Here is a 26,676-nt window from a genome sequence, read left to right as displayed (position 1 = left end):
ATGGCAGGTGGCCTGGGAGGCTGCAGAGCAATGGAAAGATGTGTAATACAGAGAGAAAACACACATAGCACCCTCTGCCACTTTACAGTGATTAGGTAAGCTCAAAACCAAAAGGAATTCAAAATTCTGTCTCAGAAAAGTGGAAGCCTCAACATAGTTGATGCTGTTGCCACTTACAGGAGCAGTGCAATAAACCAAAAACCCTTAGGAAAAATGAAAGAACCTGTGCTGCAACCCCTGCCAACAGTGAGCCCTTCCTGTGAGAAACTGTTGGAGAATTTCTCTTTCCAATTTCTCTGCCCACAAATAGGCTGGAGAATTTTCAGAGGCCATTTGTGCACAGCTCCAATTCATATATAAAAAGATAGCATGATCAGTAAGAGATTGATCGTAACCTTAAAGCCGTGAGAAACCTGGTATCAAACGAAGGTAAAATACCTGAAGGATTCTGAATAAAAATCCACTGTAAATCAAATTAATATTGAAATGTAATCCTTTACAGCACAGCTGTGCAGCATTAGGTCCACAGGCAAACTGCTGTACACAGGGGAATTCCAAATAACATTGTTTAGAACTCTTTCCCACTTCTTTGTGAGAGCATTTCAGGCTCATCAAGTCATTCAAAAGTTGGTATGGAACCATATAGTCTACTTCACTATTTTTTCACTGCAGTTTTTCCAAGGTATGTCACACACTTGCATTTGAGAGTTCCTAAGTTGTGTGAATTGCTAGAAGGCGAAAACATATTACTGCTATTAAACGCATTGAGGAGTAGCAAAACAGAAACAAAGAAATAAAGACTGAAGAAAGGGGGTGGAATGATACCTGTGGGGCAATGAAAGAGTAACAGGAATCTGTGATGGCATAGAAGAGGTGTGCACAACTTTGGAGGGTCTGGGGACCCGTTTTGGCTCCTGAACCCCCTACCTGGCCACACAGCCCCCCCCCCCCAATTGTGGATGCATTGGCACAGTGGCAGAAAAGCCACATTTTCCCTTTAAAACAAGACATGTGGTGAGGTGTGCCTTGTTTTAAAGGCAAATTGCACTCCCGGAACAGCACAATTTGTCCTAAAACAAGGTGCGTGCTGATCATGCAAAACTAGCCAGTAATAAGTTATTGGATCAAAATGGGAATTTTAAAAAAGGGGAAAAAAACACATCACGTTGTATGGACTGAGACTGCAGGAGGAGGAAATTTAAACATGAAACTTAAAACAAAAAGGACATCTGGCAAATCCTAACAGTCTGACTTCATTGTTTTCCTTCAGCTTCTACACAGACAATTTAACTTTGCTCTCAAGGATGCAGGTAAGGCAGAGAAGACCTCTGGAAGAAGGCTTCTTTTACAGGACTGGACATGCAATACAGTATAAGTTAGTAATTATTAACTCCCTGTTTAAATAAGGTGCTGTACTATATGGTCTGTGCATATCACATTTAAAAAATGAGTGCTTACCCAATGTGCTGGTCCATACAAGTGCAGTGTTTGCACACCAGGTATCTGCCACCCTGGAAGATGCTCTACTAGCATGGAACTAGACCAGTGTACTGATTAAACATTTTTAAACATGTCTCCAAGTGCACGTAGCAATCATGTAAGTGATATTTGCCTGTGGGCAGTGTAATTTAAATGATTTAAATTACATTTAATGATGACTAATTTTCACTGGGTTCTGCCTGTTGCATTGCTATTCCCCCCCCCCGAATTGTCCTCCAACAAAAATCTGCACCAGTGTCTACCCCCATTTTCCCCTAACCCACACAACCCCAAACTTCCCACCAACTGCATGGATTGATCAAGAGAACCAGCACAGGTGAACAATATGGCAGCTGAGAGATTTGCAATAGCCATCTGAATGAACCCTTAGATGGGTGGCTTTCAAATTTTGCACCTTTGGGGATTCCTTTCATACCAATTCATCTTCCAAGAAATGCCTGCACATTGGCAGAAAATCTTGGCTTATGTTCTAGGGTGCATACTTTGTTCATGCAGAGCATTCACTAGGTTTGTGATAGGCCTCACCATTGGCCCATATTGATAAACAGTGAGCTACTTAAGTACACCCCCAAACACACTCTTGTGGCTGCATATTGCAGAGGAAGATTGGTTGTGGTAGGCAAGCTGTCAAGGAAGTTTATTTGCCATTTCTAATCTTCCTATGGAGGAATCCCCAATAAACTTCCAAGGACTTCTAGTGTTTCCTGGACAACATTTTGAAACATCACTGCCTTACAGAATCCATCTGACAGATTCAGTATTTAGTCAATACAATGCAATGGTTCATTTCTGAAAATATGCAAGGAGTGTGTTAAATACCCATTTCCTAAGTACAAAGTCAACCCAGCACATCCTCAAGGAAACATATGTGGTTCATATAAACCCTATTCAGGCATTTTGTACCTGAATAGGCCAAACACATATGAGAGGGAGCCCTCCAGCCCCACCCCTCTGTCACAACCTTCACCCTCTACTAGTGGAGGGCAACTGTCTGAACAGGGGAGCCTCCTGTATCCATGGGGGCTCTCAGGTTCTTTCTCATGTGGAAATTCTCCACAGATACAGGAGGCTGTCCTCTTCAGACTGTCAGCCTCCTCAAGTAGAGGGTAACAGATGCAATGAAAGACATAGGTGGGGCTGAAGCACTCCCTCTTGTTGTGTGTGCCCTATTTGGGTATAGAACACCTGAACAGCGCTACAACTATAGCAGCATAGGCTTCTTTTCTTAAAGGTAAAGGTGTCCCCAACCAGTCACTAGGGTGCGGTGCTCATCCCCATTTCTAAGCCGAAGAGCCAGCGCTGTCCGAAGACGCTTCCGTGGTCATGTGGCCGGCATGACTGAACACCCAGGTGCACGGAACGCTGTTACCTTTCCCGCCGAGGCGGTACGTATTTATCTACTTGCAATTTCTTGCTTTCGAACTGCTAGGTTGGCAGGAGCTGGGACTGAAGACGGGAGCTCACTCCGTCACGCAGCACTCGGGTCTCGAACTGCTGTCCTGCCGACCTTCCGGTCTGCAGTTCAGCGTCTTAACCACTAAGCCACCGCGGCCTGTTTTCTTACAACAGCTTAAAAGCTTGTTACATTACAAATGTGAATCAAACCATTTAAGGGTTGCTTTAAAAAGTTATATTATTTGGGGAGGGAAGTCTCTCTGTGCTACTTATGCAACTAGTCATCTTTCCAGAGACACCAGTTCAACAAACTACTCAATGTGAATAAACTATTAAAGAAAATATTTTATTACATCATGAAAAAGTATAATCATTCAAACTTGTTTTAAAATATGAAGTTTGTTTTTAAGACAGCCTGTTGGAATATTTTGTTCCACATGGGAATGATATGAAGACTAATCTTGTTCCTAAATATTGCACAGTCTGAAAGAAACAATGAAAATAATAACAAAACAAAAATCACATGATCTTGGGAACAATCTCACATTATGAAAAACCTACTAAGAAACATTTATTTAAAAAAAGAACACTCTTGTTTCTACAGTAGAGTTAAGTTTGTAATTCTTGGAATGACTGTATTCCACTGAAAACCATTTCAGTGACAGGAAGCTTCATTTCAGCTATCCCTTGTGCAAATAAGGTTAATTTTAAAAATGCAGTTTAAGTCTTTGATATCATGTAGGCAATCACCACATCTTTCTATTACATCCCTGCCACGGGAAAGAAAATATGAAGAACGATTTATGCCATGAGTTTTGCCTGCAATTCCATCTCTGCTGCCCGTTTGAGTGCAACATCCACCAGGAGCTGAAATCCACTAAAATCCTGATTGAGGTCTGGAGGAGTTGGAGGGGGAGTGTTGAAAAGCCCACTCTGTGTATTTGTACTAGGTCCCAGCTTAGACACATCTTCGTGGTACAGAAGAGAGTTGTCTGAGAAGTTGGTAGGCGAAGCCCGCTGCAGGTCATCTGGGGCATGACCTGAACCAGCTAGTTGACCAAAATGGAAAGGAGCATCTTTCAGTGCAGTCACCGTGGTGTGGCAAATTACTGATGGTCGAGCCAAAACGGATCCTGGAGAGGGAGGTTTACAAGTCTTGTTTGGTCCTGTGCTACCAGAGAGAAATGAGCTCTCAATCAGTGGAATACAGTTTTTTGTGCCAATGGAGAATTCCACCGGGCTGCCATCAGTCATCTTGGTACCTCTTCGTGAGATAGTGAATTGATTTGGATCCTTCCCATCCTTCCTCAGCATGTCAGGTAAAAGCCTGCGGCGTGCATTGATAAACCAGTTGCAGACCTGAGAACAGAACGACATCTTAAGTCCTACCTCTGTTCATTTCTGATTATGATTCCTTAACTAGAGGACAAAAGAAAGGGTTGCAGACAAGTTTTGACACACCCACTGAAGGCCCTTCCTTTGTTCCTGTTTCTACCAGCCCTTTCTACTTACTAAAGAGCCTCAGGCTATCTGAAGACTGCTGCACCTAAACCAATAGGTTTAGTTTTTACCTATTACCTATTGTTCATTACATTTAGGTTAATTAACAACAGGAAAATGTTTCCTTGTGAAAGAGTAACTCCTCCCCAAAACAGTTACTGATTTGCCCTGTTCAACAGCCTGTGTCAACAGGCAAAACAGGGATTACCTCACTGAAGTTTGGCCTTGTTTGAATATCAAACCAGTTTCCTGGGCAATAAAGGACAGCTCAACAGTCCTTTTTGTGTTTACTGTATAAGGATTGTTTCTCCCCACAAAGAAGATTTGCTTAATACTTGCAAAGAAATGATACCAATCATTCTAAGGAAGCTACTCCATCAAAAATGGTAAAACCAGATTTACATTGAAGGTTTCTATTTAGCAAACTGGCTTTATGCAGTCCCAACACATACACACCACTGCCCTCCATGGTTTGCACACACACAATGTGTTATGTAAATATGAGTTTAATCTGATTGTTATATTTAAGGTTATACTTAATATGATTGTGATACAGTAGAGAATAAAAAAAAACAGGCTATGAATGGCTTTAAAAGAGATCCTAGACCCCACAAAATGAGTGGGAGGTCTGGAAGTTCCAGAGTGCCAATATCCCTCCTGCATTGTGTTCCCAAAATTTCTTCCGCAGAGCTATAAATGCACTTTAACAAAACATCCTAAATTCTTAGTTTGTGTTTGAGTGCACATATTCCAAGTTACTTCTAGAATACATGCACCCAGTAGCACTTTGGAACTTGTTTCTAGAGTCTACAAGGCTTTATGCATTTTCACCAATTAAGTAACATTTCTGTAAATTAAAACATCATGATTTCACCTAGATCTTATTGGTAGGGAAAGGGAACAAACAAAAGTTAACTAACATGCTCAAAACTGTGTGCTGTCTCTAGCAGAAGTGGGAACAGAAACCAATCATCTTATTTGCATGCTAAGGTAAATCTTGTACATTTGTGTCTTCCAGATACTTGAAAAGAACCATGTCTATGAGAAGCTACACAAAGACTTTGCAACCTTAAACTCAAAACTGAAGTTGAGACTTTCATGTCCCCGCTTTTATCCTGACCATTTCCCAGAGTCACTACTGTATACTCACATCTTTGGATTGAATTTCTCACTTACTGGCCTGTTTTGTAATCCTACAGGAAGTCTAAAGTTACATTATTTTGGGCTCAGAGAGGGCCTTATACAGATAGACAAATTAAATGCAGTTTGTGAGTAAAATTGTGAGAAGCATTTACAACTCTGTGACAAACATCAACGCCACTTGGGTGAACCTGAAGAAAAAGGATAAGGTGCCAAATGAAGCTGTCAGGTCTTTATGTCTGTGTGGTCTATAATAAGATTCAGAACTCAAATAGCACCTTTCAAAGTCAAGTACGAACAATGTATGAGAATACATTCAGCTCTTTGAATGTAAAAGCAAAATAGAAACTAGTGGACATACAACATCAAACAACACTTCTTGTGTACCTCGTGTTTACTCAGAAGCAAGACCAACTGAATCAAATAAGACTTTATCCAAGGTAAGTATGCATAGAATGGCAGTCTTAAAATGTATCAGAACATTCTTAAATACCTGTAATGTGGACAGGTGTGTCTGTCTTGACAGTAGTGCTTTTTCTTGCTCTGAAGGATAGGCATTGTAGCGGTGTTCATATAGCCAGTCCCGAAGAATCTGCACTGATTCCTTGGGCAAATTTCCCCGTCTCCTCCTCTTCACTGAACTGGCTGAAGAAGAAAGATCCAGAGGAACATCCATGCTATCATCATCCTCTGTCTCACTGCCCGATATTGCAACAACAGCATCTATAATAAAGCAGAACAATCAACATCATGCTACTGTCTGCATTTCATTAGTTTAGACACATTTTTCATCATCTTGCTGCAATTAAATATAGTAACATGTACCAGAGAGGACAATGCTGTCGACTCCCTATGACTTTCATTCTGGACACATGGGTCTGTAGCAACCATCTACCTGGCCACATATATACAATGGGTTGCGTAATTTTTAAGACCATATCAACTATTCACCAGCAGCTGTGGGTATACGTCCAGTAATGTCTCTTCATAGCTGAATGTCTCATGGTCAGGCAGGCAGCCAAGAATGTAAGAACATTAAATTTGTTGAATTAGATGTCAATCATATTGCAGCACTCCTTACTAATTCAGTATAGCTTTTCCATTTTAAACATTTTCTGTTATTTCAAGAACGTTACTACTTGAGTGTGAGGAGCACACAAGCAGAAGTAAAACCTAGTTATGGACATTTTCTATAAAGTATGACAAAAAATAAATCAAAGTGCGCAGAGTAGGGATGAGGAAGGCATGTACCTGAAAAGCACCCACAGAGTAATTTCACACTCATTTCATTTTTTCCTGGAGAAAAATCATGCCCCATTGCCTGCCAACTGATCCTTTCAAATTGCTGCACATTTATTCCATTTATATGGCACAACAGTTGATATGCTTCATTCAAACACTTTTGTGCTGGCACAGCAAATCTTAGGACTGGACTATTGATCTACTTACATACAAGTTCTCAAGTTTTACTTGCTTATGGGTCATTCAGCATTCCTGTTAGTTTCCTACAATAAACTATAGGAAGCTACCTTATATCAGGTCTTTTCTATGACCTGCTGGCTACCTGATCCTTTCAACTGGGAGGCACCCAGGATGGAACCTGGGACTTTCTGCATGCAAAGTATGTACTCTACCATTGACCTCACTCTAATCCAGAAAGCTGTATTAACAGCAACAATAGATCATATGCAACTACTGAGCAATACATTTGCAATTCAACTGGAAAGTACCAGTCTCTTGATTCTATGTTCAGTTGACTAGAAATGCAGTCCCACTAATTTTAATAGAAATTACTTCCACGTAAATATGCTTAACACTGCAGTCAAAAGAACATCTGGAGAAAATAATCACACAGCATTGCAAGCCACCAAAGAAACCTTACTTTGGCCATAAATATTTTAATCCCATCAAAAAATTTAGGAGCCTTACAAGATATATATAACTCTATTAGAGCAATCTTCTCCCTGAGTTTTGCCCACAGACGGGTATACAATCAGTCCTTAATCCCCTTTCACTAGCAGAGTAAAATCCTATGCCTCTTTAGCAACATCCATATGCCAACAGGACTCTTGTCAGCACAAGAGGAAAAACTAAGTGGAGTTTAGAACATGGTAGTGGTGGAGTAGAAATTAGTCAGAATCCTATAGTCACTCAGGAGTGCCACCCCCACTCCCCCTGACAGTGTAATGTTACACCTGCAAAACAAGGTGTAAATTGAAACATTTCCATTAGAGATCCCGGCACACCACAAGCTGTCTATATGCCCCAGCCAGGGAATACAACTCACGTATCAAGATGAATGACATGGGGCTCTACCACTCTGTCCCAGCGTCTAAAGAATTAGAAGCATGAAATTCAGGACTTTGCTCACAAGGAACTTTGCATGGACTCTTGACACAACATCTACGAGAAAGCTCAACTCTACTCCTGCAACTGGAGCTGCAAGGATAGCACTCCACACAGGTAAGCAGGTCGCCAGGGAGTGGGAAACTATGCCTCAAAGTATAACACCTGCACTTCCTCCATCCCTTCCCTGCAAAGATAACATGTACTGGCTTAACAACCCTTCATTACTCATGATTAATAACAAAAACCACCAACTTTTCCTTACTCAACCAGTGGTAGCAGTCTCCATTGAAAAGAGGATTACATCTCCCATATATGCCTACATGGACCCTAAGATCATCCTCAGGGGTCCTTCTCCGGGAGCCCTCGCCAAAGGAAGTGTGGCAGCTGACTACCAGGAAGAGGGCCGTTTCTGCTGTGGCACCCTGGCTATGACAGCTGGCACCTACATTATACTCCTTCCAGCGCCAGGTGAAGACCTTTCTATTCTCCCAGTATTTTAGCTTCCTAATTTTTTAGCTCTGGAATTTAAATCTGTATTTTAAATATCTGCATTGCTGCTAGGTTTTATTCTGGTTGTACTGTTATATTGTGGTTCTAAGCTTTCATATTGTTTTAGGCTGCACTCTGTGGTTTTAATTTTTGTGAACCACCCAGAGAGCTTCGGCTATTGAGCAGCATAGAAATGAAATAAATAAAAATAAATTCAGAGTAAATGAGCACTATGCAGAAAGGGAACCCCTTTTTGTCACAAACCCCCAAACCTAGGTAAGTTCCCATCATATGCTGGTGAAGGCAATTGGGAGTACTCCACTGCACCTATTTGTACTGCTGGCCAAACACCCATGACTCATTCTTCCCTGCAGGATCAGAGCCAGGACATATGGAGGAGACCAGACAGTCACTGCAGACAGAGTTCTAGAGCAACTCTCTATGTGAAATGGGTAAATATTGCCCTAATGACTACATTACCTTCCTCGTAAAGTAACTCCCTAAACACAGACGTCAGGGGGTCTACCACAGTCAGAGTGAAGGGACGAGAATGGAAAAAGTATTTTTTCACTTCTTCTCATTCAACAACCTCTTATGAATGTCTAATCACCTGATGTCTGTGGCAGCTGCTACCAAATGATAATTTATCACCATCCCCACATTTCTCTTATCTCCTCATAGGCAACCAGGCAGTCATTCAACATGCACAAAGGCTTCTTTCCACCCTGAGTAGTCATGCAGACCAGAGGTTAGGCCCACTGCAGCAGCGGCATTTGGTAGGAAAAAAGCTGCTCTGAAGCTGCCTTTTTTCCTAGCAGTGCTCTTGCATCTTCCCAGAGTGCATGATGACAGTGGTGTAGCAGTAGCAGCTCTACCAAGCACAAAATAGGGGGAAGTTGTAGGGGTGAAAGGGAGCTATGCCATGACTTGGACCCTGGAAGGCCACAAAGGCTCCACCAACAGTCTTACTACTGTCTGCTCCTGTTGCTCTGTGGAGTGGAAAGCCTGGATCCTAGTCACTGTGCCTTTCTGTTTCCATCTAAACTTATTGTTGTGAACAGGAAAAAGCCCAAAAGGTAGGCTATGCCTTGTGAAGACCACAGTCCAATCCCTGCAGAGTGGGATCCATCTTCTGTTTCCCTTGGGATTGCCCTTTCCCTCTACACTACCAGGCACTTCATTTTGCTGCCTGCTGTGAGCTTCCTTGTTGTAGGTTCCATTCTTCCTTGTGTGTGACACACACACACACGCACACACTTCTCCCCTGAAGAACACTGGTGCCCCTCCTAGACAAAGCATGTTAAGGCAATTAATCTGCAAGAGGCATTGCTTGTGCATCAGCATTCCAAAAGCTTTCCCTGGGACAAATCTCCTTGCAGAGCTCCCCACTCACAGCATCATGCATGCCTATGCAGGGTGGGGTGGGGGTGCAGTGTTGTCTCTTTCTGGCTGCCTGGGTATGCATTGCAGGCGGAGAGATTATATGTTCTACTGTACCAGGTGAGGTCATGGGGCCATTGAGCCATTGCCCTGCTTGATTGGTGTTTTCCATACATGGGTAATACCTAAGGGACACCAAGTGGTTCAAAGCAGCTGTAAAATACAAGTCAGTCAATGGATCCCCACACGATGCACAAGTATTTACATGACTGGCCCTGCCTTGGGGTACACAGTCATGCTGAAGTATTTTAATTAGCTAGACTTAAGAAACCAAGAAGAAATGTTTGAAACATATGCTAAAACGGGTTGAAAAGCAAAACATATACACCTTTGTTTCCAGTGGTCCTCCCCAAAAAGAAATTAGAGAAGCTGTTTCCCTCGCCTCCCTCAAAAATAAACACTAGAACCTATAACGCTTCTGAAAGAATAAAAACTAAAGCAAGAACAACCTAGCAGAGCAGCTGCGTTTGATCTGCTTACTTATTGTGACATGTTCCCTCTGCTAAGAGGTTAATGATACAAAACAGGTTTGACCTAAACAGGAGAAAACTGCCATGCAATTTCTCTTGGGGTAATGAGCTGGTGTCAATAAAGGAGCACCAGCTCTTTGAACTGTCAGGAAAGATTCCCCATGTTTGTGCAGAAGCTGCAGCAACAGGAAACTACAGGGAGGCCATAGATCTCCCCCCCCCCGCCCCCCAGTACAGCTGATTCCTTATTAGAGCAAAGGCCACATTGGTGCTGTCATGACTGTTTACACTGGAGCATTTGTGCTGATTACAGCCTAGCTTTGGTTTTTCCTCTTGTTAGTAATCAGTCTGTGCTCTTGATTTCCTGTTTTAACAGGGCACAGTTAAAAGGCATCCTGGCTAGGCTGCCCGTCTCATGTATTAACTGTTACTTTGTTGCTGTTGTTTCTTAAGAACTACCTGGGTACAGAAGCCTTGCCCTTTTTAATTTAGTGTTTCAACATAGCAGAATTCAAACTTCTTCCGGTCACTTGGGGATAAAAATATTGGCCATGCTCTTATTTCAGTTTCAATGGGAGGCTTACTTCAAGCACACCTGAGGTTAAACAAAGTACTCCACCTTTGGATTCATACTAATTTAACTTAAGCAGCTGTAAGTTTACATGTACAAGAACCATCAGATGCTCAGCCTTATTCAAATAACTTTACACGTTCAGTTCTCATCTATGTCTTTAGATTCTATGCTTTTAACAATATTTGCAAGCAAGCAAACAAACAAATAAACAAACCTACAGTTACAATTCGCAGCTACAGCACCAGGTCACTAAGTACAAAGTTTATGGTCACAATTGACCTTAAATCTATTTATTTATTACATTTCTATACCACCCAATAGCCAAAGCTCTCTGGGCGGTTCACAAAGATTAAAAACATTTAAAAATACAATATACAGATTTTAAAGCCAATTCCACAAAAAACAGATGAACAGACAATATACACAAAAACATATCTAAAACAACTTCAAACAATTCTTAAGAGTATTCTGAACACATGCCCTGAATGATAGATTGTCAAACTACATATGGGCAAGATCAAATGTTTGTCTTTGTATAATTTTTTTCTACCTGCTTGCATCTTCTTGGCAAAAACATTATAGTGTCTTAGAACACACACACACACACAGAGAGAGACCTGCACACCAGACATGGTCATGGATGGGGAGTTAACTCCTTGATCTTTGCATATTAGAGGAAAATAAAATGAAGAACAAGTCAGGATATGGAAGAGTACTATGAGGGGAAGTGGTAGAAATCAGCTGCTTCAATAAGATTTACAAAGAGGCTTTCAAGTAGCAGATCCTCCCTTTTCCAAGAGAACAATATGCTAGACTGCTTTCTCCACAAAACCCTCTCACTCTGTGTTTCATGAAACTCTAGTTGAGACGTTTTGCTAGAGCAACATAGCCATTACCAGAATGCACCTGCAGGGTTTATTCCAGCATATGGTTAAATCACATGTTCAAGACTTAAATTAAAGAAAACCTTCCTGAACATGTGATATGGACTCTTCCCAACTGTGATCCAAGCAAAAACAAAGAAAGGTACCAGGCCTGGGATTGACACAGCAGTTAGGAGCATTGCCACTAGGAGTGTTAAGGTGCCTGAGACAGCAAGAGAAGAAATATTTCTTGAAAAATAGAGACTGCCTTATTGTCTCCCTAACTTGTCAGATGACGGGTACACACAGCTTCACAGGCTGCTACCAAGAGAACATACCCACAATTCTATTAGAGCAGGAAGGATCCATGAGAAGCACCCACTTCTGAGCACCTGTTTGGATCCCCTTAGTCTGATGAGTTTACTCTGAGAAGGTGTATGTAACCCTCCAGCACAGCACTCTTTAGAATGTAAAGGATGGCTTATGGATCTGAGTGAGAGTAAAGCCTATTTGAAAGGAATGAATATCATCTAAAAATGTACATCAACAGGTTTGTCATCAAAAACAATGAAGAGTCTTGTGGCACCTTAAAGACCAACAAATTTATTATGGCATAATTTTTTACAAACCAATGTCCACTTCGTGCATAGAATATTATCCTGAATGGGCATATATGTATATAAGAAGTGTGGAGGGGGAAGAAAATATGTTAGCAGAGAGATCAGAGGGAGGAAATTTGCAAGAAATACAGAAATGATTATGTTAATGCTTAGATGTTAAAAAAATAGTGACCATCCACAAAGTAGTGGTGATAAAACACGGTTTGTCAACATTTGTGTTAGTACAGAGAAAGAATATGTAGGAATATACACTGTATAATCCATAGCAATTTGGAAAGAGAGGGAGAAAATTGTCTTTCATTCTGATACTACAGAATACTGACTGGGTTCACACAGCACAACAACCCAGACTATGTGCTGAGTTGTTGAATCATGGGTTGTTGAGTTGTGTGAACCCAGCTGCACTAACAAACCATGTTTTGTTAACCAAGAACAACCAGAGTTCACAACCCAACAACAAGCCAGAGGTTCCCTTCCTGTGTTATTCATGGTTAACAAACCATTGTTTGTTGGTGCAGCTGGGTTCACACAGCACAATAACTCCATGATTCAACAACAACCCATACTCAGGGTTATCAGGTTGTGTGAACAACCTCACTGGGGCTGCTCACACATCACGCTAACCCATGATGGGTGGCAAGCTAGGCTGGGTAAGTGGTTATGCAAACAACCTACTGTGCCCCCATCAGACTTTCTGGCAAACAAGCTATACAGTGTAGTTCATTTCAAACACATCCTCATCCCTCCTCCTCCTCCTGTAGTCCTCCCGCCTAGCCAGGCAGGTACCCCAGCCTTCTTTGCAGCAGGAATTGAGACTGCTTGAGAGGAGCAAAATGGCAGCAGCATTTTTGGCCGCTCTTGCCAAGCAGCTCTGTCAGTGATATCTGAAACCCATGCTGGCATGACAGACAACATGCTAACCCATCATAGGTACAATAACTGCTACTGCGGAACGTGGGTTTAGAGTGTGGCTTAATCGGGGGAATTAACCCATCATGGGCAGGGAAAATGTCATCGTCCCCCCCACACACACACACACTAGCACATTATGGACAGCTTAGGCTGCTTATCTAACCATGACATAGCGTTATGTCTGAACCCAGCCACTAACTCCCCTACCCCAACCCTCCATAGGCTCCTTCACTTAACTTTAATGTTCCGCCAAAGGTCTCAGCTTGGCTTTCAAGTTTAAAGACACACGCTTCTGAAGTCACAACTGGTACTCTAATCCAAAACACATGTATACAGAATTAAGTCAATTGCAACACGCTTCCAAGTTCAGTGTTCTTAGGGTTGCAGCATAAATAAAACTTCAGATGTTTGGAACACACAATAAGGTACTGACTACATGTGCAAACTTTTAAGGAAGTTTCTTTGCTCTAATTCCTTGTAAAGTTCAGGCATCTGCAAACTTTTTCTTAGTTTCTATTTTGCAACATGTGCTTCCAAAACAACTTATAAGGCCTCCAGCTATTATGCCATCTTCTCATTGTTTTGTTTTATGCTCACTAGTCAGCTAGGTTGACTCTTCCTTGATTTACTTTAAACATCATCCAGGCTCAAACACAGAACACTTGACAGCATGTGTACCTGTGCTTATTAATGAGATAGCTAACTTTTCTTCTATGTAAGAAGTTTTATATTTAAGCACACAGAACAGAGCAGCTGCCCTGGGGTGAAAAGCTTGAACAATGGAAGCAGCAGACAGGAAACCAGCTCACCACCACTGTGCAAATAGAGGGAGCAGAGGAATGTTCTAAAAATAACTACTCTAAATTACTCTGGATTTTTTGTTGTTGCCAATAATGCTACTTATTTGTACAAACTGAGGAGTTCAGGAGCCACAGAAGTCTCCTAAGCCACAGAGGGAGGGCCATGGTACATAACATATTATCCTAAATCACCCAGAAGAACAAAAGTGTTGGGGAAAAATAATGCTATAAGCATAGACTTCTATCCTTAACAGTATTCTCTTTATTTATGTGGGCTTACATTACCCACTTACTATGGTCTAATTGTAGTCTTTGTAGCCCAGTTTCCTCTGTGTGTTTAACATTTAGTTCCAAAACTCCCTAGGAAAACTACAAACTATGTTAATAGAAGACCTCTTTAAATTATATATAAAGAACTCAGAAAGTGAAGAGTAAGTGTACATATACACAAACTGCTGCAGAACTCTTGACAAACAGCAGTATCTAAATTATGGGTATAAAATGTCATTAAAATAAATTCAACTGCATGAATAAGTCTTAAATACAACATTTTAAAAGTAAAAATAAAGCAAGTTTCATAACTAACCTCTGAGTTTAAAGTCACTAATCTTACTATGTGTGGTCAAAAGTAAGAGCCATTGCATTCAGTGCAACTTACTTCCAAGTAAGTGAATATAGGATTGCAACCTAAGGAATATGCCCAATTCTAACCCAGTAAGGATAGGATTGTGCTGAAAAGTTCACAAATGGAAAGAATGACCATTCCCTTGCTAAAGGCTAGGAGGAGAAAATCCACTCTGTCAAACAGTAAAATCAAGTGATTTACATAATTATCTTCTAATCCATAACCTCTCATTCTGATTCATTAAACTGTATATAAACTTGCTTTCATATCCTCCTTTAAAAATAAAGTGTGCTTCTACAAGTCCAGAATATTAAACTAAACTAGACATCCTGCATCGAAGTTTTTTAAACCGATTTTTACATGCTCCACCCCCGTCTCCATGCCCCCTCCCTATCTGAAAATCGCAAACAAAGAAAGCTCCTTTGCTACTCCGTTTAAAGAATGCTGCTGAGATTTTTAAAGGAAAAAGCCCTACGAGATATATCCCTGACTGAGAAAGTTTGAGTTTTCAAAACAAGAAAAGAAAAGCAGTAAAAAAATAAAACAAGCGGATTTAAAAGAGAAAGCGTATATGGAAGAGGGGCCGGGGCGAAAGAGAAACGAGGAGAAAACTTTGCCCGGACACAAAGCAAGCAGGCAGTTGGGACATGTTTTTGACAGGGCGCCAGCAGCATGGAGATGCGGCACCCTCCCAGCAGACAGCCGCAGCTCTGTTTTGTCTGGGTGGAAAACTCCCTCAGCTGCCACTGAGGACACGGGACGCAACAAAACAGCGAAAGGATCCGGCTTAAAAAAAAAAAAAAAGATGGGAAGGAGTCCTATTTTTTGTAGCAAACAAACCGAGTTGCAACGGAGCGCTTGGCCAGCGCACGCACTCTCGCCTAACAATTGTTTAGCAACAGCACGAGGCAGGCAGAGCTCCTTTCTCTTGGAACAGCCACAAGCGAGGAGGCACTCGACACGGAACGAGCCCACTTACTTTTGGGAGTTTTCATCTTGGGGTCTGGGAACTCCTTCTGCCCAGTCCTAGAAGACTCTTTTTTCCTTTTATTCCGGGGGGGGGGGGGAGAGAGAGAGAGAGAGAGAGAGAGAGAACTTGGGAAAAGGCAGGGAGGGGAGGGAAAGGAAGGTTCCCAGCAGTTACTCTCAAGCAGCGACTAGTGTGCTGAATGAACAGTGTTCCCTGGTCCCGTCGAAGCTGAAAGTTACTTGCGAGCGGCGCTCTCTCCTTTCTTTGTTCTTTAACTTGTGCTTGGAGAAGTGAGGAAGGCAAATGCCGCCGCCGCCGCCTCCACCACGAGGTACGCCCTCCCCCCCCTCCCAGTAATGAGTAAGCGGGAGAGTAAGCAGGAGCTGGAGCCGCTTATGCTGCTGCTGCTGCCGTCGTCACCTCCTCCTCCTCCCTCCCTTGCTGCTGGCTGGCGGCTGGTGCGAGTGTCTGTCAGATATCAGCGCCGGAGGGAGGAAGAGGAGGAGGGGAGAGAAGCTCTTCAGGGAGGCAGAGTGTAATGGTGACAAGACCATGCAGGAGGAGCCCCCCCCCCCCGGGGACTTCCGTTTGCTCCCTGCTACCCTGTCGAGGCAGCCCTTTGATCACTAAACTGGAAAAAACAGGGAGGGAAAGAAGGGGGGGGGAGTTCAGACGCTCGTGCCCGTGCCCTAGTCTTCGGCTGCTGTGTTGCGTGAGCCCAACCCACTCCTAACCGAGTATGAATGGGGAAAACGGGAGGGGAAGAAAAGCAACGGGACACCGTCAGAAAGAGTAGCCTTGTAGCCCTGTCCTCAATTCGTTTACTGGGAAGTAACTCGGTGCGTGCGCTGGGACTTACTCCTTAACTGGGACTTATATGCTGGGACTTGGAACTCAGCCTTTCACTCGAGCCTCGCTCTCCTGTCCTTCCCTTCTACTTGGGCGGCGGAGCAATGGAGGAGGAGAAGGGGGCGGGGGGAGAGACTTGTGGATTCTTCCTCCTCCTCTTTCTGGGGTTGTTATTAGTGTGGGAGCTGCGTCTGGCAGTGGCTATTGGTGGAATATTTGCAATGACCCCCTCTCGGAAGTTCCTGGCACGCCGGAGAAACCGTCAGATGTTGTCATGCTTTAACACCAGCCACAGTGAGTGTGCAGTAGCAGTGGCTCAGATCCTGTTTTCGCCGTTTTAGACACTCTAGCTTCTGGTTTTAACGGGGCCAATGGTGACTCGCACACTAATCACCCGAGAGATCCTCAGCTACTTGGCTACTATAGGTCTACGCGCCCTAGGAAGAGATGTACATTGCCCCAAGTAGTCGCTGAAGCTCGACTAGGCTACACTCTTGAGGAACTGTTTTCTTCAAAGTAGTCTCACTGAGATCCCACAAAGGCCACTTAGATTACTCCGGGGAAAGTGGTTCGTGTAAACCTCTGCCAAATGACAAACATACCTCAAGCCTGTTTTACTCAGACGTAAGTCCCACTGAATTCAATGGATAAATACATGTTCAGACGTGCTGGTATGAGTGATAAAGTGATCCGACGGTTAAGTCCCACGGAAACCGGTTTGGTGCCAGCCTGTTAACATTTCTCCTCCCCTCTAGACTACCTGTTAATTCAGTGGAGCAGAAAAGAGCACAAAAAGGAAAATCACCATTACGTCAGTTCCACTCAGTGGAAGGAAAGTTGCCTGTCCCGGAGTATTTTTCCCACCACCCCCGGCTTCTAAAAATGAACTATATTCAGCATGTTTCGAGCGACATGGTGATTAAAAAAAAACCAGGAAAAAACGTCGCAAACCCATGTGACTTCTTGAAAGAAAGTCTCTCACGGCTCGACTCAGCCCCACTGAGTAAACACGTGCGTTAGTAAAGTTTATTTTGCTCTGAGATTGTGAGATAGGCGAGTCGCTTTAGCAACGTCTCTGGGTTGGAGCCAACTCCTGCCGGACTGTTATTATTATTTCCCCTTCACTGCAACCAGAGCTGGCTCCAAAGTTCAGTCGTTGGTGAAGGAGGTTACTTTAGTGTTTCTTCATCGAGCTGCAGAGGTTGGGATTCGTTCTTGTGGAAAACATATTCACTGGGGATGTAAGAAAATGTGTCAAGGAAGCAGGAAAGTCATCCTCTTGCCCAAGTGTGAGTCCTTCTCATTTCCTGGATTTAGTAAGGAAAGCCATGACTAACATGCAAATGCCATGCAATAATTGACACACGCCCCAAACAGAAAGCTTTGGAAAGTGAGGCTGTATCACAGGCGAGGAAGCTTTTTTGGTCATCGCCAAACTGTCAGCTGTCTTAGAGACAAAGCAGCACCGACCACGCCGATCACACGCACGCTTATTTGGAGAGTTCCGCGAAATTTAGGACTCCCAAGTGGTCATTGCATTGCCGCTTAAGCCCCATTTCCCTTCTTATGGCCATTTTTTTAAAGAGCGTAATCATATGCATGGTTACTTGGAAGTAAGCCTCGCTGTCTTCAATGGAATTTACTCCCATGCAAGTTTGCATAGGATTGCAGGCTATGGGGTGGGGGAAGGGAAAGGGTTACTGTAAATCTCTTTAACGCTGAGACAGTTGCTGGGGGAAGTACACACTCCTTCAGTCCCGTTTTGCGTGTCATAATGACTGAAGGCCATGTGGCGGCCACAGGAAAAGGCTGCGGGTTTTCCCTCCGAGGTTTTTACAAATTCGAATTATTAACTACGGAATGGGACGCTTAGGCTGCAATCCTATACACACTTACCTGGGCTTACTTCTGAGTATACATGCTTAGGATTGCACCGTAAGAGGTTATTTTCCATCTCTTGAGGCTCATGTGAGGCCAACATTTCAGACCAAAAGTCTTAGAAATAATGACAGTCCTGTGACACCTTAAGAACTAACTGGCTTGTTCTGCCATAAGCTTTCGTGGACTGTAGCCCACTTCATCAGAAGCATAAGCAAGATGGGGTGTGTGTGTGTGTGTGTGTGTGTCGGGGGTGGGGGAGAGAATTGTAAACTGACGTCAGAAGGAAATTAAATGCAGAAATTGACAATCACATTAACAGCGGCCATTCAGAGTGCCGCTGTTGCTAATAACACAAACATCCTGGCACGAAGTAAGCCAGAAATAGCGTACCCCAGCCTCCTCTTTAACAGCACAATCCTATAATTGGGGAAAGGGGGGGGGGTCTCTTGTTTAAATAATCTCAGAAAACCGTTTCAGTAAGCAAGAAATAAAGCAAAACGGCGCAATCCAGTGCGTGTTTACTTGGAAGCCAGTCCCACGGGGTTCAATTTGCTACAGAAAGGGAAGGCGCGTGTGTTTAGAACTGCAGCCCTGCGGTGCCCATACGCGCAAGCATTGCGCCTCATTTCCTCAAGGACTCCCTCCTGTTGCCGCCCACTAACGACATCGCCTGCCCGCCTGCCGCCCCGTGAAAACGAAGCAGCTGTTCGGTGCTGCACTCGGTGACATTTTGCTCGTTGCCGGGAAATGGGAGAAGGCTGCCAGTTGGGCAAGACAATTAACACGGGCCAGCGGCGTTCCCTCACCCCAAGCCCGGGAGGCGCTCGGGTGGGAGGCTGCTGCTGGCTGAGGCTGAGTCGGGAAAACACCTCACATCCGGTGAGTCGGAGCGAGGAGCGCTGGAGGCTGCGCCCAATCGGCCGCGCCGGATCGCTTCAGTCCCGAGCAGCTCGTGGCCGATGCCCTGGAAGAAGACGCGGTGCGCGGAGGAGGCGGAGCCTGTCGGAAGAACGCCCCGTTTCTATAACTCTCGGAGTTATCTGTGGGGTGATTTCCTTGTTGTGAAAGCAAAAGTGTCTTCCTTGGCGGCGGCGGCGGCTACGTACTCTCCTGACGCAGCTCAAATGCAAAAGAGAGTGGTAAGGGCCGAGGGCGCTTCTCTCAAACTCGGTGAACCTTCAGACCTCACGTGGAACCGCCCGTGTGCGTGAACAAGGGCTGCTCTTCGGGGCTGACACAGCAGCTCAAATGAATAGCCCACGCAAATGTGCTCAAAGACATTGGGCTGGACTCGGGGCCTGCCGTCCTGGAGGGGAAGGGCGGGCTGTGCCCTCAGGCAGGCCCTCCGCCCACTTTTTGGAAATCCCCCCACGCGCCAGCGCTCAGCCCGTTCGGCAGGATCCCTGGATTGCCTGTGTAGCGTTTTCAGGGGGCTCGAGGGGGTGCCGTGAGTCACTTCCACCAGCGCAGTTGATCCAGCATAAATCTGGACGCAGCCCCAAAGGGCCGAGCTCCATTAAAACGCCCCCAATCCCACCGTTCAGTAAGTGAAAGTTTTCTGCGGGGAAAGGAGTTTTTGATTAGAAATAAGTGGATCGGTTTCGGTCTGCGAGAGCGTGACTCATGGAATTCATTTCAGGTTTTTCCTTCTCGCACCTGTTGCCTGAGGCTACAGCTGGGGTTTTACACAGTACACTACTTATTAAGAAATCATAGGTTGCATCCAGTGTTAGTCCTACTTAAGAGTAGACCCACTGAAATGAATGGGACTTGTTAGACAAACATTGGATGCTACCCATAGGGAGTAAAAAATTAAGGAGTGAAGCTAGCAGGGTATGTCAAGAATAGTTAAGCAACCTGACACACATGGAGAAAGTTGACCCACCTCACAAGAAAAAGGCAGCCTTCCTATCTTTGCATATGAGTTTAGGAGAGTTCACTAAGCAGGGCAGTTGCAGTATCTTGCTGAACCCCCTGCAATAACATCCCAAAAGGGGCGGGGGGGGGGTCTTTCCTACATGGAAAGCTAATCTGGATAAGAAATAAGATAACAGTCTGCCAGGGCTAACACTAAAAATAAAGGTGTTAGGGCTCAAACCAGCTTGGAAGTTGTGCCATTTCCCTGGAAGATCCTAGCTTCTTAACTAACTGTGTGAGGAGAGGCTCTGATTATTCAGTGGTAAAGGGAAAACATTCTGTATATGTACTAAGGTATTTCATTTTTATTATTTTCATTTTACAAGACTCAACAGTGGTCTTTAAATCAACATGTTTTAGGATGGCCTGAAGGACACACCTCCATGAACTAAATCCAGTTGGAAATGCAGTTTAAATTGCATTTACAGACAATGCTTAAAATCTCATTAATGAGATCTGTGTGCATAAATAATTGTGTACAACTGGTGCTTTTCCGTACAATCCTAAGCATTTTTCAGAGGGTAGCCATGTTGAGTATATTGCAGCACGGGCAACAAAGAGTCTTGTGACACCTTAAAGACTAACACATTTATTCTGGCATAAGGTTCAGATTTTTGTACAGTACAAAGAACTATGGACAGTGAGATCAGAAGGAAATTGTCATTTCCTGTATTTAATGACATTATTAATAGTGGTCATTCATAGTGCAGTTGTTGCTGGTAACACAAGCATCCTGGCACTAGGTAAGCCAATTAACACATGCAATGTGATAAAAATCCATTATCCTGATTCAAACTTCTGGCAATAAAACTTAAATCTGTTGATGAATTCTAACTCAGTAGTCTCTTGCTCTAATCACAACATCCATTATCTACAGCCAAGCCCCCAATTCAACCATATCTATTCAGATCCATTAGAGGTTCACAACTTAGGGTACAATCCTATGCATGTTTAGACAGAAACAAGTCCTAAAACTCCCAGCATGTCCCAGCCAGCCAATGAAACTTACACCCAGGTAAGTGAGTATAGGATTGGAGCCTTTTTTTTCCTTTGAAATGGAAGTTGCCTGTTTTATTTTTATTTATTTACTGTGATACATAATTTTCCACAACTCCCTGAAACCCAAGTGCTTAAAACAGCATGGCAACATTTTGTTATCTCTTTTATCCTTACAGCAATTGTTTCCCAGATGAGGTGTGATGTTATTTTTTTATTATTATTTGCATTTCTTAGTTGCCTTTCTCTTAAAAAAAGACTCATTTTTTTCATTAAAATGGTTCCATTAAACCGTTTCCCTTAAAATATCATAATAAAATAACTAATAGAGAATAAAAAGCTCACCATATGCCTTCAAATGCCTGGGAGTAGAGGAAAATCTTGGCCTGATGCTGAAAAGATGACAATCTATCCTCACTGGATAGAGAGTTTGGAAGCCACCAATGAAAGGCCCCTTGCTGTTCTCTGAACCTCCTTCAGAGGAGGCACTCTGAGGATGGTCTCAGATGTTGATCACAGTGTACAGGTAGGATCATATCAGGAGAGGTGCTCCACTGTAGTCCTGAGCCATATAAGGCTTTATAGGTCTTTATAGATTCAGACTTGCCCAAGCTAACCAGAACTGAGTTGCAATTGATAACTAAGATATCTATATTAAACGTGGGGACAAAATCAAACTTCTGGCATAACAAGTTGGTCATGACTAACTTAATCCCCATTGATGTCAGTGGGTCTAATCCAGACATGACTGACTCTGGATGCAGCCCCTGCGGCTTAGTTCCACAAACCTAGTACACTTAAACAAAATGAATCATTGCTGGCCTTGGGCTCTTTGGAACCCTTGCTGAAAGACCTCATCCATGAAAGGTTCTCCTACCTCTACTGTCATCACCAGCAGCCACTGTACAGCCATTCTATACAGCAGCTGACTGTACAGAGGGAGAGGACCTGGGAGGGGGGGTGTAGAACCATTCCACCAGCTCTGCTGAAAGTTAACTAAATTTTTTGTCTTTCCTCCCCGTCCCTTTCTCCTTGTGTGTCAAGTCTTTTTAGATTGTAAGCCTCCAGGCAGGGACCATCTTGTTTTATTAATTGTATGTAAACCACTCCAGGAGCCTTTTTGCCTGAGAAGTGGGATAAAAATACTTTAAATAAATCTATATAATAAAAGAAGATGTGTGTCTGTCTATCCAACCGTCTGTCACCACCATAGTGCCAGGATTGTGAAACCACCTTGGGGTTATTTTGATTTTAAAATGCATTCATTAATTTTAATTTAGGCTGCAATCCTATACACACCTACCTGGGAGTAAGTCCCATTGAACTCAATAGGGCTCACTTCTGAGTAGTCATGTATAGGCAGGCTAGCACAGTTAAATGTGTCCTTGTGGTTGAAGCTTGCAGTAACATATTCAGCCACAAAGGACAGACTTTCCCAACCAGCATGTAGCTTTGCAGTCCAAGCAATCTGAAGTCAGGGGAATTTAGTAGGCCAAGGGACACAGTCGTAGGCCTGCCCGCCCTGCTGTGGGGCAGCCCCCCCCCTCAGGAGAATGGAGTGGACAGATCCCTCCCTTAAGGGGCTACAGGGGTCCACGAGGCAGGGGTCATGCTTAGATGTGCCAGCAGGCATGGCTTCACTCACAGGGCAAGCACAACGTGGCCAGCTGTATAGGCTTGTTTGAAGGCTTCACTGTATCAAACTAAGGGCTATTTAGTAGAGTTATATGGCTGCTGCCTTCCCCCTGCTGTGGAGGAGATCTCCCTCAGGGGAATGGAGCAGGAAGATCTCTCCCTCAGGGGCTATAGGGCTGTACCATGTCAGGGACCATACCAAAGGGTGCCATGCCAATAGACACAGCTTCACTCAGGGTGAGGCACAATGGGTAGTACCCAATACTGCTGCTGTGTTCCCACTGGTTCTCTTGCACTTGCAATGTCATGCACTGGACTGGACCCCAGGGTTTCCCAGCTCTCCTCAGCTACCCTGTTTAAGCTCCACAACTTTGCATTATACCTAGTAAAGTTTACATTACTGTTATTTCAAATTTCATCCTCTGACAGCTAGCCAACCCCCATGCCCCTCTGCCAACCCCGTTCCTTCATCACATCACTTCAGGCCTTTTATGAGCCTTATATTCCAGTAGATTGCTTATTCATCCATGTCTAATATGAAGAATATATTCAGACTGAAGCCAACCAGTTTCTTATTAGGTGCTAATTGGAATTTGGATACAATCCTTCGTGGGGGGGTTTATCTCTATTATTATATCAGAATCTTACAAGTATAAGAATTACACTGCGTTGGATTTAGATTTTGTTAGAGTTGACTCATTGAAATCATTGGGACTTAAGTTAGTCTGTCATAAGTAACTTAAGACCTATTGATTTCAGTGGGTCTACTCTGAGCATGACTTAAGTTTGGATCCATCCCAGTGAATTCTGAAAGACACCTTCATACAGAATTGTGAAATTTTATATTTGGCATGAAACCTGTACCATGCAGAGATGATGAACTTCCTAGCAAATTTCTATCAATATACAATATACAGGTCAAGATATACAATATAGAATGAGGAATCTTTGCATATCAGTAGTCAGTACTTCATCTACAGTATTTTTGGCCAAGCTTCTTGAGACCTCCCCTCACCCACCAACATGCTCTCATCTCTGCCTGGTGAGAGTAAACTCACCACACATTTCAGTGTACTCTGCCCAACCATGCATAGTAGAGGCCAAGGTTATTGTCCCTAATCTATCCTCAAGGGTGGCTGGCTGGTTAGAATGCCCCACTCCAGAAGATTAATAGGTCCAATTGATTTTCAGAGCTTTTTAGTGGATGCATTTATTAATACTGAGGACTATTTTGTGGTAGATGTCAATATCTAGGACAGTAGTTTAATAGAGGTCTCTGTCCTCTCCCTGTCCCCGTGCCCCTGGCAATACAAATCAAGCAATTATTGAGGTGCCATGTGAAATAGGTAGAGTTTCAAATCCAATGATACGTCATAGGTCCTACTTGAAAGACAGTACAGTGATGTAGTGAAGAAGGCATATGTCTTTAACACCATTGTATCTGCACAGTGCCATCTGGTGGATCTATTCTGAGTGGTGAATAGTCTGTTGAGTTCATCAAGTTCATCAACCGAGAGACTTGGGGTACAATCCTATTCAGATAGGCCTTTGAACTCGGAGGCGACCACCTATCCAATGCAGGGCAGGGAAAGCATGGAGGGGATTGTTCCCTCCGCGCTTCTCCTGCCCTGCATTTTCGGCTAGACAGCTGATTGCAGCTGTCTAGCTGCGGGAGGGCTGAGTGGGGGAGGAGGCTGCTGGACGACACATTGGCTGTGTCGTACAGGCATCTCTGCCCTTCCCGCCCCAGAACGCCCCTTTTCAGCCACTCCGCACTCCTCTGGCGAGCATGGAGGATGGGGCTGTTGCGCACTGCCTCCAAGGCAGCGCGGAAGTGGGGGGACGTCGGTTCTCCGTGAACCAACCTCGGAGCACAGGCTTCGAGGTTGGTTCCTGGAAAACCAGATATCCTATGCCCGTCTAGCTGCTATCTCGTGGCCATAGGATTGCTCCCGCCATCATCTGTAACCTGGTGTGACATGCATACATTCCTTTTTTAAAAAATCACTTGTGTCCATTCTGACCCTACCCTACATCCATATTTATGCAGCTTGTCTGCCTACTAATCCCTTAGGCTTTGTTTTGGCCTAACCATATTGAATTTATTTATTTGTTACTAATTTAATATATTTTAATCCCGCTTTTCAGGCAATAATCTCCCAAAGTGGTTCACATCAATAAAAAAGAGAGACAGGCCCTGCCATCAGACTTACAAACTGGATTCAACTTGTGCTGGATGGGGTTACACTCCCCCTGAAGACTCGGGCTCACAGTTTGGGTTTACTCCTCGACCTGGCCTTGAACCTGGATGCCCAGGTTTCCATGGTGGCCAGGAGTGTGCTTGCTCAACTGAGGCTAGTACACCAAATACGCCCATTCCTAGAGATGTCTGATCTAGCAACAATCACACATGCCTTCGTTACTTCCCATTTGGACTATTGTAATGTGTTCTATGTGGGGCTGCCTTTGAAAACTGTTCAGAAACTTCAGCTGGTCTAGAATACTGCGGCCAGATGGTTGACCAGGGCCAGTTACAGGGAGCATGTGACTCCCTTGTTACAACTTAACTGGTTACCAGTCTGTTTCCAGGCAGAATTCAAAGTATTGGTTATGACCTATAAAGCCCTATAAGACTTAGGATCAGGCTACCTGAAAGACTGCCTTCTCCCATATAAGCCTGCCCTGGTCTTAAGATCTTTGGGAGAGGCCCTTCAGTCAAGACTGCTGTCTTCAGAAGCACATTTGGTGGTGACATAAAAGAGGGCCTTCTCCATGGCTGCTTCCAGGCTGTGGAATTCCCTGCTAAGGGAGACTAGGTTTACTTCCTCTTTGTTGTCCTTCTGCTAGCAGGCAAAGACTTTTTTATTGAAGCAGTCCTTTAGCGTGTAAATGGGTCTGTTGGGCTTGATGCTGTTTTTATTCTGTTATGGTTGTGTTTTTAATTGCTTTTTAATGCATTTGTTTTAATCAAATTTTATTTTTGGTTGTAAGTAGGGCTATGCAGCGATTCCCTGACCCACCTCAGAAGCTGCTTTGGGGCTTCCACAGCCCAAGGTCCAACCTGGTTCGGGTCACTTCAGGCCCAGCCAGACCCGCTTTGGGCTCCAGGGCCAAAGCGTGATTCAGATGGCCAAAGCGGGCTCTCCCCCCATGTCGCGCGAACCCCCTGCTCCTTACCTGGACCCTTGGGACGTGCGCCATCAGCCTTTTCAAGAGAGTCACCATTTTGGCGACTTCCTCTATTTCTGGAAATGGAACCCTGTGCAAATGGCGGCCATAAGACTGTCATGTACACAATATTACAGGCATTTACACCTGTAACGTTGCATACATGTCAGCCTTACAGCTGCCATTTACAAAGGATTCAGTTACCAGAAATAGAGGAAGGTGCAATGGCAGCTCCCTTGAAGAGGCTGCCAGCTGCCAGCACGCATCCCGAGGGCAGAGGTACGGAGCAGGGGGCTCACGCAGCTGGGGGAGAGGGGCTAGGCAGAGGGGCAACTGGGCTTTCGGATCGCACCCAAGAGCTTTGGAGCAACCCGACCTGCTTCAGGTTGTTTGGGGCCAATCCCGACCCACTTTGGACACAGCCTGAAGTGGCCTGACGCACTCTGCATTGACTCGGAATTTGGTGCTGAAGCAGTGCACAGCCCTAGTTGTAAGCCACCTTGAATGCCATTTTTCTTGGTAGAAAGGTGTGGTACAGATCAAATTAATCAGTCAATAAACTAAAAAGATAAAACACACAAGG

General features: G+C 44.0%; 1 protein-coding gene and 1 long non-coding RNA gene across 7 annotated transcripts in view; one reads left to right on the top strand and one right to left on the bottom strand.

Annotated features, from left to right (window-relative positions):
- Positions 1-3,220: 3,220 nt before the first annotated feature.
- TGIF1 (TGFB induced factor homeobox 1) lies at positions 3,221-19,353 on the bottom strand. 6 transcript variants are annotated; one of them, XM_084849801.1, is made up of 4 exons: positions 19,184-19,353; positions 17,099-17,256; positions 6,029-6,258; positions 3,221-4,254 (listed from the first exon to the last, which is right to left on the bottom strand). In XM_084849801.1, the coding sequence occupies exons 3-4, from the start codon at positions 6,209-6,211 to the stop codon at positions 3,697-3,699; spliced, it is 741 nt and encodes a 246-aa protein (XP_084705927.1). In that variant the 5' UTR covers positions 6,212-6,258; positions 17,099-17,256; positions 19,184-19,353; the 3' UTR covers positions 3,221-3,696. The 6 variants fall into 6 exon arrangements, with proteins under 6 accessions (XP_084705927.1, XP_084705924.1, XP_084705926.1 ...); XM_084849798.1 differs by lacking the exon at positions 19,184-19,353 and adding an exon at positions 15,657-15,721 and having other exon boundaries at positions 17,099-17,250; XM_084849800.1 differs by having other exon boundaries at positions 17,099-19,320.
- LOC146347079 (uncharacterized) overlaps positions 19,274-26,676 on the top strand; it is a 28,009-nt gene continuing 20,606 nt past the window's right edge. Inside the window, exon 1 of the long non-coding RNA XR_014790147.1 lies at positions 19,274-19,516. This is a non-coding gene — a long non-coding RNA (uncharacterized LOC146347079). The remainder of the gene's footprint in view (positions 19,517-26,676) is intronic.

Source organism: Heloderma suspectum, chromosome 4 (genome assembly GCF_057233095.1).
Source record: "Heloderma suspectum isolate Gila_16-S chromosome 4, 16-S_ref, whole genome shotgun sequence".
NCBI classification, from domain to species: Eukaryota; Metazoa; Chordata; class Lepidosauria; order Squamata; family Helodermatidae; genus Heloderma; species Heloderma suspectum.
This window is presented reverse-complemented; position numbering and strand designations above follow the sequence as displayed.